The sequence below is a fragment of the Corvus brachyrhynchos genome, unplaced genomic scaffold (genome assembly GCF_000691975.1).
Source record: "Corvus brachyrhynchos isolate BGI_N302 unplaced genomic scaffold, ASM69197v1 scaffold14, whole genome shotgun sequence".
In the NCBI taxonomy this organism is placed as follows: Eukaryota; Metazoa; Chordata; class Aves; order Passeriformes; family Corvidae; genus Corvus; species Corvus brachyrhynchos.
In genome coordinates, this window is record NW_008239110.1 from 15,424,044 (window position 1) to 15,437,200 (window position 13,157).

Consider the following 13,157-nt stretch of genomic DNA (forward strand, 5'->3'; position numbering starts at 1 on the left):
GCAGGAATGAAAAATTGAATTAGATGGCAGATCACAAGGTAAGAAATAAGGGCCCAAAAAAAGCATGACTGATTAAAACTCCACGAGCAGTATTAAAAGAAGTAAGATGAGCCTTTTTATTTTGCTTTCCCCTTCCCAGTCATTTTTCAATAAACTGACAGGAAAGAAAATAATTTGGCCAAATCACAAAGTGAATCTGCCCCGTTTTCCAGGATGATACTTCTTTAGGCTCACATGCAATGCCCACAGGGGGTTTCTAAGGCCCAAGGTTCCATCCCCACCATGGTGCTGGGGGTGGGCAGCACCATGCAGGAGGCCTTGGTGGAGATGGGGACAGGGCTGGCCAGAGGGCTCATGAAGCCCTTCACCACTGCCACACCAGGTCATATGTGCTCACACACACATCAGGTGGCCCCTTCACAAGCTGCGATGTGACACACAAGCTGTGTGAGCCACACACTGCTCCCTCGTTCCATCTTGTGCCTAAGCATCCAAGTGAGCTGAGTAGTTTCAGAAAACAGCAGAAAAAGTAAATTAAAAGGTCTTTCCTATGTAGGAGAGAAAAACTTTTTACAACTACACAGACAGCAATAAAGACTGCCCTGTCCACGGGTGCTGTCTTGGACCTGTTTAACACCTACTGTGCACACACTGGTGAGGAGCAGCATGGTTTTACAAAGGGTTATTGAACACACCCAGGGCTCAGATCACAATTTAAGAACACATAGAACCAAGAGAATAAAGCAGATAGTTACACTGGGGAGCTCTAATTCCCCTGAAGTGTGCAATACAAACTCTGAAAATGGCATGAATCACCCAGAGCCATAAAGCTGGACTGATGCCCCATCATTCAAGATGCAGTGCCTGGATCCTCCTTACTACCTGCAGATGTACAACAGCAATCCATGGGCTACCACCCTATTTCTCCTCCCCAGCTAATGACCAATATCTTACTAACACTCTCTTCTTGTAATTCACAGTTATGACCATGTTTGTATTACTCTGGTGTCAGTAGGTCCCAGGCACCTCGGTTACCATACAATTATTTTCAGAGCAGTTCTCATCTTGCCATAGCACTTGGGTCTTACCCATGAAGCAGGTTTTAGCTATTCTTTACAGGCTGCCAAAGCCTCAATACACAAGTGAGTGAATGCCAAAATAATGCTCACAAAAAAATTACTCATGCTGGAAATCTGAAATGTTACATGAGTCTTTCCTTCCCAAAAAAGAAACTAGAGCTATTTGGATTCTGTTCAAGCAAACATTTTCAACAACAGATATGCCTTTTAGATTAAAGTAAAAAATTCCATTAGGAAAGATCCAGTGATATTTTACTAGATTCTTTGATGGAAAAGACCACCTGGAGGTAAAGGTGCTTGATAATTAAATTTTTTGTCAAATTTAAATGACAGTATTCATCTAGAAATAAAAAAAAAAGTACAGTGGAGCTTGTTTTCAAAGAGGAAATATTGTATCTTTTAAATTATGTGCACACTTTCATGCAGCATATGCAAACCATGTCTATAACTTTGGCTTCCCACATCTTTATTTTCATTATGTATGTTTATCAAAACCATAGAAAACAGAACAAAATTCTCCCAGATCAAATTCAAGAGTCTCTTAAGGCAGGAACATTTCAATCACATTTTCTGCTCATCTCTACTGATGATACACAAAGGGGAGGAGGGGCTTCCCAACAGTGGCTCAGAGCTTGGCATCTAAAATGTCAAAACCACAAAGATCACCTCACTCGCCTGAACTCAGCCGACTGGAAAGGAACAGCATTTCTTGACATCAGCCCTGAGAGATGCAAGGTTCAAGCTGTTCTAATACTTTATGATGGATTTGATGTATCAGGTTTCTGCAACTCACTGCACTAAAGAACTTAAAATACAACATAACGTCACACTAACAACCCTTCACAAGACACAGGGTAACAAGACACGCTTTGAAATTCAGCTGTCTCTGCACATGGAGCTACCAATGCTGCATTTGCACATCCTACACAGTTTCTGACTAAAGCAAAGAGAGATAATATACTTAGTTGAAATCACTGGTGATTCAATTATAATGGAATGTTGCCACTTTGTCAGGATACCATGTTAATTTCAAACAAAAAATACTGACAGTTGTGGTTTGGCTTTTTTTAAATCATCACGGTGGCTGTGACCTAAGTTTTCCAGATATGATATACGACTTCAGAGATTTTTTTTGGGGGGGAGGGGAAGAGCACAATGATATAACTCAAAAAGGTGTAAATGGGATAGATAATTTAACATTAAAACTCTACATTGAAGCAGTAACCTGCTGCTTCTCCTCTTTACTTTTTAATATAGAATATTATACACTGATGGGAATTTCAAACCAACTTCAGATCACTGATGTCATGTTCAGTCTACCTGGACAAGAAGCAGGCACATTTTCAGCCAACTGTAACAGATGCCCCATAAATACCCCTAGGAGTGTGACCAATTATCACCAAAAGTATAATTTCCCCTGCTATCTTTTTATTTACAATCTTTGTCTCTTTCACACACACACAGATCCATGCTAATTTAAATTATAGGGTTTTTCTCAGTCTATATATTTGCTTTTTGTTTACGAATATGAATCATCAGCACACAAAATAGGACTGGAAGATAACACCTAGTAACAGACCATGGATACAGCAGAAGTCCTTATACACAAAACAGTTTAAGCACAGTAGGAATCTAACATAAGAATTTACAATTTGATTTATTCTTGCTGAGACTGCTGAGTCACAGCATAGTAATTAATTTCTTACTGACTACAGAATCCAGGAAGTAGGAAGCTGAAGCCACCAAGGTTAACAAGATTAAACAGTTTGCTATCTTGTTTCACACAATTTTGCATAAATCTGGAAGGAAGAGGAACACAGAGGTTCAGCCTGCTGGGCTCCAAATCTTCACTAAGACCTTGGACTGCTTTGGATCAAAGACAAAAATAAAACTGGGGGCTGAAGAGGAAGACTGGAAGTTGCAATTTTGAAGGCAATGCTTACAGTGGAAGTAGGCTGAGATCCACACAATGCTTGCTTACAGCCAGGGAAATTGAGTCATTTTGGGAACATCTGGTCATTTCAACGAACAGTAACCCTGATACGGACGATTACCCTTCAGACACCTACAATGTTAACTATATTGCTACTTGGAGAGATAAAGAGAGGAAGAGCTCTTTTCATAGTCCTTCAATAGCACACGACAGGGCTGAAAAATGAAACAGCTAACAGGGACTCAGGAAGACATTCTCTGGAAGCTGATCCAGTGAAAAGTAAAGCAGTTGAAAGCTGTGGCTTCAGGGGAAACCAAGGGTATGTAACATCTCCCTAGAGCCAAAAGGAGTAGATTGTATTCTCACCCCTTACAGTTCATTGCCATCTCCTAGAGACTTAGCTCCTCCTTTACACTGGCTATAGACAATATTATATTCCCTTACAATCCACTCTAGTTAACTGTAAAAACAGGAAAAACCCAGGTTTTCTGTTGCTTTTTAGTGAGATAATTGACTCATACAGGCATTTTCATTGCTGCTTGGCAAATCAGAGGTAAGAAGCGAGCTGGGATTATGCAACAGGGACACCCTCCTCCCATAGCCAAGGAAGCTATTCAGGCAGTCTGTCCTCACAAAGCCACAGCTCAGTGTAACCTCACCTCAAAATCAGCAGACTGGAATATATAAGTGTTTCTCACACTTCATATTAACCAATTTGTGGAGCTATCTGATAATAAATACATACATATATTAAAAAAAATTAGTAGTGAAGATCAGCAATGATGCATCAAACTCAAATACCTCAAATATCAGTTTATGTAAACTTGCAATTAGTCACTTCACAGATGCCAGCATAGTGGACAATTCCAGTGCATTTGTACTCTTTTCTCATATTCTCTTTGAATCTTAAATGCTTCTCTACACTGGACCAACAGCTCAGTGTATCAGCAAGTATCAGAATGGGCCCAGACCTGCATCCTCTAAAATCTGCCTTATCTAAGTTTTCTATTATCTGGACTATCTCTGTTTATTATTATCACGCAGCACATTTTATCAGCTGCAGACAGGATTGTTCAACAGAAAGGATGTACAATTGCATGGTACAAGTGGTCTAAAATGTAGACACATGCTGATAAGAAAAATTTCATTTACCCAGGATAAGATGGTTTGGCCTCCCAAAGGGAAAAAAAGAAAACCAAAACAAACTAAACAACCTAGAATGAAGTAAATCCCTGCAAGAAGACAACTTCGGAAAGAAAACATCTAGTCAAATTAATGCTTTGTTGATATTATTTAAATTTCTACTACAATCAAACAGTGGTAATTTGAATTGTAGACTACATCTAAAAATGCTCTGCCTGAAAGGCTGTAAACACACAAAATTCAATCCCAAATGAAACTGGTAAAAAACCCTCCACACCAGTCCATAAATAGAAGGCAAATAACAGAAGCTCTTGAGCCCATTTCTAGCAGTGCTTACTTAACCAGATGTCAAATGTACCACATCAAAAATAAGAACAGCCTTTTTAAAGGCAGGCAATGTGAGATTTTTAAAATCATAACCAGAAACCTGTAGTAACAAACCCCCCAGGGCTCTAAAAATGCCAAGTGATGTAGGATTGCATTGGAATTCTAAAACTGCCAACTGATTTGCAGATTTTAAATACACACACATACACACACACATATATATAAGAGATTAAAATTCTATATAGCTTTAAAAAGTGTTCTACGCCACATAGCAAGCACTTGAAGCTGTGAGAACGTGGTGTCCCACCCTTAAGGAGAAGGGAGAACCCAAGACTCGTAGATGCTTGTGGTCAAAAGGAATGGCAAAAGTCAGAGGATCCACAAAAGCTTATAGAGTTTTATTACTAATTTACACACTTGCCATGGACATTGATATTCTAGTCCCTGACCCCCCAGTATAAGCACACAGCAGTGGGTTTTGGATAAGCGGTAGGGTGAAAGGGAAGAGAGAGAGAGAGAGATGAATTAAAGAGAGACAAAGAAAGGAAGAAAGAGAATAGAAGGGAGATCAGTCCTGGCTGAAGCATTGATCCAGCTGGAGTATCCAGGGTCCTGGGGTGCACGCACGCCCAGCCTTTGTGGGGATACTTTTTTATACATATGTTTATCCTGTCCTGGAGGTAAGCTTCTCACTTTCTATGAAAATTAGTTATCATGCACAGTCCTTTCTTCTAGACCTTTCTGGAAGTGGGTTGGAGGCTTCAGAGGTCTTTGATGGTCTTAATTCCCCCCTAAAGTGCATGCCCGCTTCTCAAATTCATTCCTGCACTTGCCCTGTACTGTGTTGTGCTTATCTCCAGGCAGCAGAACAAGGACATTTGTCCCAGAAAAGTGCTGCTCCACCTCCATATGGCCCTCTTCTCCACCCACATCCTGTTCTTTCTCACAGTGTGTTATTACCAACAATCCTTGGCTGGCTCCATGGCTATCCAGCTATCAGTGTTTGAAACATACACATTTTAGTCCTTTATCTTTTAGGCTTCTACAGAGAACCCACTCTCAGATTTGGCTACTGATTCTTCTGCGATGATGTGCAACAGTTTTACAGTCACATGAATGAAAAGTGCTTTCTGAGCCTGGACTCTGCAAGAACTCATGAGAATGTGAACCCCATCCTGCTACATTCACATCAGGCTCTGTCCAATGAAAAATGCTACTATGTACTGAGGCACCCTTATTTCAAACAGTTGTGCACCTAAATGCTCCTCCTGATAAAATTAAAAGCCCAAATCCTTGTTTAGAGTGAAATATTTCCAAAGAAGCTCATGTGCTGATGTTCTGAAATCTATTTTCAAAAAAGTTTACTGTAGAATACTAAAGTCTTTATGGCTTCCTCCACTTCTCCTTTTTGAAAGGTGAAACAACTGAAAAGTTGGTCATAGTGGACCTACATCTATGCAGTGGTTAGATTATCTTCTGCTCCTTTGATTTCCTATAAACTGCTAAATACATCTTGTAAAAGGAAATAAACATAAATTATCATAGGAACACAAACACCCAAAGTTATTAAATAGCATTTCATTTCATTGTATCTCTTATTAAGTGTTTTGTGGAACACATTTAACACCTTAAAATGTAATACTAAGCATGCCTACACATTTCACAAAAATATAGAAAACACACTGCTAAAATGAAGGAAGGCCAATTTGATAAATGCAGTATTATTAGCATAAGCTAATAGTTAGCTCAGCACTTACAACAGTAATGAAACTGGTCCTTTGCAATTTAACTGTGCAACATCAACTACAGCTGAAGAAATTATAGTTCATTAATTTATTTTCTAAAGAAGAAAAGGAAATTACTGCTGTCTCTACCTACGAGCCCATTCGGAGATTAATGGTATGAGAAATAGGCAGTTTTATATCTCAGCACTCTTGTCCTCTGCCTCAAAACACTACCTTTTAAATTTGATTGACACAGCAGGGACACACCTCTACTTGGACTGCAGAAGCATTAGAGAGGAAAAACAGGGTAGCAGGAAAGAGACTCTGTGTCTCAGAAGCACTCAAATACAATGGAAGTAATTTTGCCAAGCGATGTAGGACCAAATTTTCAAAGTTGTAGATGCATGTAAAAGATCTACGCAGACATTGCCCCAGAGAGATTTCTCAAAGGCATCAACATGAAATAGAAGACAAAACAGCTCAGAATTCAAAGTTAGTTATTCTGGCTATTTGTTGGTAGTGCACTGCAGTGACTGCATTCAGAGATTATTGTGACATGCTAATTGCACAAATGGATTCATTACCAACTGTCTTTTCCCCATATCTGTCAGCTTATTGCCCAACAATCCACTACCATTACTGTTTTCCTGTCCAAATTCCTCAACCAATCCTGCCAAATCTGTTCTCCTTACCTTCACACATTGTGTAAGCACAAGACACACTTCAAGTTTCTGCATATAGGAACCCAATGCAGGTAGTTCAATTATTTGTAAAACTGCATCACTAAATCCAACATCACATTCACTTCTGCACCTCACTGAAATGGCTGCAGTGTCATGCAGAGCTGTAAAATACATTAACATTTGGCAGCAGACACCACAAGCCACCTTCACAGGCTCACCTGTGGCACACTGAAAAAAGTCAGCATTTCTTGAAAATGGTACTAAAATGCTCAGCTGTCTAAACAAGTTTCATACTTGCACACTTCTACATTACTCAGTTTTGCAGTAATAATTGAGTAAATAATTATAGTGTCAGAAGCTTTATCTTTCCAATTTTCAAATCAGAAAAAGTCTGAAAGGAAATTAATTACCTTGCTCTTGTCTGGACTGATTTTTTTTTCCCCCCTAGTAACATGTTTATGATCTTTATAAGGATGCTGCTCTTCTGGAGAGTCATACTCCAACAAGACATAAATCAGCTAAGATTGAAGAAGGTGTTTTGAGAAGACCTCTTCCTCCAGATTAAAGGTAGACTGACCCAAGATGCTTTCACTTTTCATCACTGTCCTTATGTCAGCAATAAGTGTGTAAAAGTTCACAAAAGCCCTCCCTAATCCAATTTAAAATGAGCCAGCTTAAAACAGAGTGAGACAATTAGCCACAAGAACTGCTACAGGAAGAATGTATCAGTAATATCTTAAACCACCTCAGCTATTTTAAAATTGGATTTGTCCACACCTCTACTTTAGTAGAGATGTGCATCATGCTGCCAGAGCACATTTCAGAGGAGGTACCTGGGTCATTTTGGTTCAAGTGAGTTGCTTCAACAATATCAGTATAGTTAATGTAGTACACAGTGGCAGAGATAAAAATATGAAAATATTTCAGGCCATGTCTTGGTTTGAGACAAATTTGGAGGAAAATGTCTGAAATGAACGTCCCTCTGTTAGAAGGCAGATTTCAGCAGCCCTGCCCCCAGCAGGTTCAGAAAGAAATTCCTCGGAGGAAAGTGAAAAAACCCCTATTTATTTAACAAGCGGAGTGCACGCAGGCACAGAAAAGGGAATGAATAATGTTAAATAATAAAACCTCTTGCTTTGGAGAAGAAACCTGGGGAGATTTCAGAGTCCTTTCTGTGGGTGTGGCTCTGCCCTCTCCAGAGCTGGGGTTCAGCATGGGCACCTCCGGGCCATGGTGTGGGGCCTCCTGGTGATGTTGTTCCAGACCGGAGCAGAACAGTCCCAAGAGAAGTTCTTGCCTCAGCTAGCAGGCTAGCTAAAAAGCAAAGAGTTTTAACTCTCTGTCTCTCCTGAGAAAAGGAGCCGAGAGCTGGGAAAAAGCAGGAAAGTGCTTTCCTTGGCTCTGCAGCAGCAGCAATGCAGGGGGGTGTGTGTGTCCTTGAGCACAAACTGCTCTGAAAAATTCGCCTAGCTTTTCTCCCCCCTCTCCTGAGAAACAGCTTAAAGATGCAGGAAGGCACAGGATTCATGTTTGGCATAGGGCAGATGATAGTCATACAGTCACCCCAGGACAGGCCAAAACCAAGCAGTTTGGTAGTTTAAACAGAGACTGTGAAAAACAGAACTCTATTTGAAAATCTAGAATTAAAAGCAGCCACAACAAACTCATTTTGTTTTAAAAAATAAAATGCCCAAACAGTTTATTCGAGAAAGAAAACAAATCTCTGATTTCTGTCTCAAGCTCATCTTTTGTCATCTAGTGACTGAGGACAAAATACCTGTTCCACTAATACCTATTTATAGTTCTCAAAAAACCCCCAGGATTTTGTCCAACAGTACTAAAATTCTCAAATTCAAGAGCAATAACAGCACAGAGTATGTTTCTCTGTCTTGTTGCTGTTATTAATTAAGTCCCATTTGCTGCTCCTGAATTGCTGTTATTTAGTTGCACTGGATGGGTGTGTAGAAAGTAATGGAAGATGGATCAACAGCTGTTGTTATTATGAAAATTATGGCAATGCATAAGAGGAACTGCAGCTGCTCAATTCATGCAAATAAGAGTTACTTGACAATGCCTATAATTACACAGCATGTCAAAACAGCATAGCTGGAGTGTAAGTAGAGACTACATATTTTAGAAAGCCCAAAGATTTCCATTTCATTACATTCCCATTCCCTAAACTCCTATTTAGAGATAACAAGAAACACTTTCTGCCAACAGGCTCACAGATAGAGAAAGGTCTGCTGAGTCTCCCAGGTGCATTCTCCTGCCAGCACTGCAGCTGTCAAACACTGAGCCTCTCTGCTGTTTCCCAGGCATTTGTAACACAGCCTGGACTCACATCACAGCTGGGGTTTCAGCTCACTGTGTGCTGAGCAGATATAAAGAAAGACCCAACCACATCTACCTTCAAAGCAAAGAAAGATTGCTTCCAAGTGGCTTAGACAATGCAGATACCATCTCCTCTAGCCAAAGCCTGTTCCTGATACCTGGAACAGCACTGTAATATTCTAGTTTTTTTACTTTTGAGTGTACCTTCCTTCAGCTTGGGCGGGGCAATTCCTTTCCCACTTCAGGCATTAAGGCCTCTTCAAGAGCACATTTCCTTTTCTTAGATAAAAACTTCACTAAAAGTTCCTCATTTTCAGAGATGCTGCCCACTGTGCTTATCCTGTTACATCTGTAGGCTGTTTGCACATTAGTAGTGGTTTATATAAAGTGACATTTTATTACTTTCGTTTCTTCCCATTCCTGTTCTGCCAGTTTAATTAAAGCCCTTTTTTTTTTGCCAGTTGTTTCATGCTAGCAAATCCATGCACCTGAATGGGAAAAAAAAAAAAAACAGGGACAAACCCTCATTTGTTTTCCTCTGCACCTCAAACTCTTGTTTCAACAACTGTGCAGCACAAAATGATGTTACAAATAAGAAACTCAGAACAAGAAATACCAGAGTAATGAAGATATTTATTTATTTATTTTTACTTGTGACATTCACATAAAGAGACACAGGGAGATATACAATTTTACAGCCCTCCTACCTCTCACTCGGATGAGTTGAACCCGCTTGGTGTGTAACACAGTCAGTTGCTAAAGTTCCTTACTGCTCTTGGTTCACACGGTGATCCAAACCACACAACCTGGCAGAAACCAAAACTTTTTTTTTTCCTGTGAAGTCTGATGACAAAATCTAGTTGCAATCTAGTTCCTTGGAACCCAGGAACATGACTCCTGGTAGAAGTGGTACCTCAAGCTTCTCACATTTCACTTGGACAATCATTAAATCGCTGACTCAACATAACAGCTACACAACTTGTTAGCCTTACCTGAAATCACAGGCTGTGGTAAGTTCTGCTCCTCCTCCAAAAGCTTTTCCTTGAACTAGTGCAACACTGATCAAAGGCAACCTACACAAGAGACTTTAGTAAGCAAAATTCATGCTTTTAGCCTTTCAGAAATTACAAAACAATTCAACCAAACCATCTCTACAGTAAAAGTTGAGAAAAATGTACTGTTCCAATTTATTCAAATAACTACATCTTTGTGGGCAAGCAGCACAGTACCAATTCCACTTATTTCAAAATTACTATTGCATAATTGATACAGAATCCCAAATGAAACAGCAAGACAGATATATCAAATAAAATCAAAATAAATATCATGTACTGAAAAACACATGCTATGAAAAATACCTGCTATAGATTATGCCTAAAAAGACTACCTGCAAGGAGTGACAGGATAGCAACACAAGATTCTACTCTAAGCCAGCACACCCCAGAAAGAGACACAAAGAACTGAAGGGCCGGCTTATCTAAAATTAATGAGATTTACCATGACAGCTTCAGCAGCTTCTTCAAACAGAGTGCTACTATCTCAGTCATCAACAAAACTTTTTTTTGCAGACAAAACCTTTTGAGGAAAGCAGCAATCTGTTACCTTTGTTGGTGTTGTATTTAATCATGTTCAAGGTATTTAATCATGTTCAAGGTAATTCAAAGGACAGAGGGAAGGAAGAGTATGTTTCCCCACTGCTGATGTGAAATGAATACTAACGAACAGTGACTTAGGATAAGGCAAGTTCCCTAAGAGATGAAGACAGCTGGTTAGTCACAGAATTTGCACACTAATACAGCTGTTCCATCTTTTACAATGAAGAGACATTTAGCTTTTTGAGCAGTTTACAAACCTCATTCAGAAATCAGCTTCCTAATCATAACCACACATCTGGTTTTAGTTCTATTTTAACAGAAGCACCAACACTTTCTTATGGCCCAGGTTCACTTACAAGCTGCAGCACAGTTCATACAATACTTAGCACAAGTGAACCCACTGGAAGAGGGTAATCTCATTTTTCCTGTTGTTTATGAGAAACCAGAAGATAGGGGTCCAAGATGGCTACATCCACACTCTAATCCATTTGAGGTACCTCTTTCAGGAGCACAGTCAGCCTCAGCTATAAGGGAGACTAATCCCACCTACAGCAGATGTCCCCAGACAGCAGTTCAGTGCTCCCCCTGAACCACGGCTTAAAGACACACTAAGTCAACACACCTGAGGTTGGGGACTTAATCTTCACACATCTTCCTCCTCTTAGCTTTACCCCATCAATTTTTATCATATGATTATATGGAGGCCAGCTTATGCAAATGGCTTCCAATCCTGAGGATTCCTTACAGTACTACTACTATGTTTCCAATCTCCTGGGTAATTTTACAGAAAAAATGTTAATTCATACACTTTCTCATATAGATTATTTGAAAACAAAGAATATTTGAAAACAAAGAGTATTCATCTTCAAGAGCTCTGAGCAGAAAAAGACAGACTCTACCACAAATGGATTTAATAGAAACATGATTTCTTAAGGGAAGCAAAGTCTAAAGGAAAGGGTGTCTTTTTCAGAAGTACCAGATGGTAGAACTGACTACACTCCTCTTGTGAAGTGGGAAGATTAAATAAATATATCAAATAAATGTTACCTACGTAGGCTGCATAACCTGTTGCTGCTTGTTATTTAAGAGCTACCGATTTCCACTGAGTTAGAGAGGTCAAGTTTCAGACAATTTGAAGGCCAAGATTTCCTTAACTCTGGGTATCTCCTAGCTCTACACATATAAGCCTAGGGTTTTTTTTTCCTGTTCCAATCTCTGGAAAGTCTAAGAGTTGCAAAATGTTCAGGTCTCATTTAAATCCATAAATACCTACCTGATTAACATGTGTGAATACAAAGTACGGGATTCAAAATTACATACTTTAAACATCTCATTAAAAAGTTAGCCAAAATACATTCTGATACTTATAATTACTTCATAAAAAAGGGTAAATAAAATATATTACCTCATAAGTCTGGTTAAGGTGTTTTGCATAAACATGCACATATTCATCCCATCCTAAAAAGAATAGGAAATTAAAAAACGTTAAGTGATCCTGATGTGAAGCAATTAAACACATAGATGGAGTAGACAGGAATAAATATATTTTATATTTACTTCAGCTGGTTTTTTTTCTATTTGGTTCATGTTGCCCAAATTCTAGCCCAACCCTACTATGCACTAATAGAAAATCTAGCACAAATCGGGTTAAAATAAATAAAAGCAGAACTCAATTGATTTATATAAATTTCAGTTATAATTAAGCCACCGCTAAAGTAATTGCAATACTGAATTTATATGTTGTGAAATTTTAGCCTTTCTTCTTAATTTCCTCTTCTCACTTCAAGTTGAACACCCATAAATCTGAGTTTTTAAACTCTGTACAAAGTCATAGTGTGCTGCATACTTTTTACTGTTCCAAATCCATAAAGTTTTAGACAAGATACAATTTACCACTTTAATCTTTTATTGTTTGGGCCAAAAGCATTTCAGCTAAAAAAATCAACAAACCAAACCACAAAACACCAAAATAAATAAAAAACCAAACCAGAAATAAGATCCTTCTTATCTCTCTCATCCTGTTTTACATCTCTTTGCAATCAATAGTGAAAAAGACACAATCATTTCCTTCTAATCCAGTACAAGAACTAAAGGGTTCCAAATAAAATATGTTCAAAACAAATATTTCTTCCTACAACATGTAGTTAAAATGTGGAACACTTGGCAGCAGGGCATTACACCCTCTACACAAATCCAAGAACAACTACATAAAATCACAACAGGAACAGCAACAAAAAGTTATTACATAGAAGGCAACACCTCTAGCTCTAGAAGTCTTAGTCACAAGTTGCTGGGGGCTAAGAAAATATTTTGAGGCAAAATCATTATCTATCTGCCTTCCC

General features: G+C 38.9%; 1 protein-coding gene across 3 annotated transcripts in view; it reads right to left on the reverse strand.

The window, feature by feature from the left end:
- ECHDC1 (ethylmalonyl-CoA decarboxylase 1) overlaps positions 1-13,157 on the reverse strand; it is a 45,444-nt gene that overhangs the window by 14,322 nt on the left and 17,965 nt on the right. For all 3 annotated transcript variants that reach the window (XM_017739529.1, XM_008637956.2, XM_017739530.1), the window contains 2 exons: positions 12,221-12,273; positions 10,213-10,293 (listed from right to left, as the gene is read on the reverse strand). In XM_017739529.1, the coding sequence (XP_017595018.1) occupies positions 10,213-10,293; positions 12,221-12,273 (134 nt within the window). The remainder of the gene's footprint in view (positions 1-10,212; positions 10,294-12,220; positions 12,274-13,157) is intronic.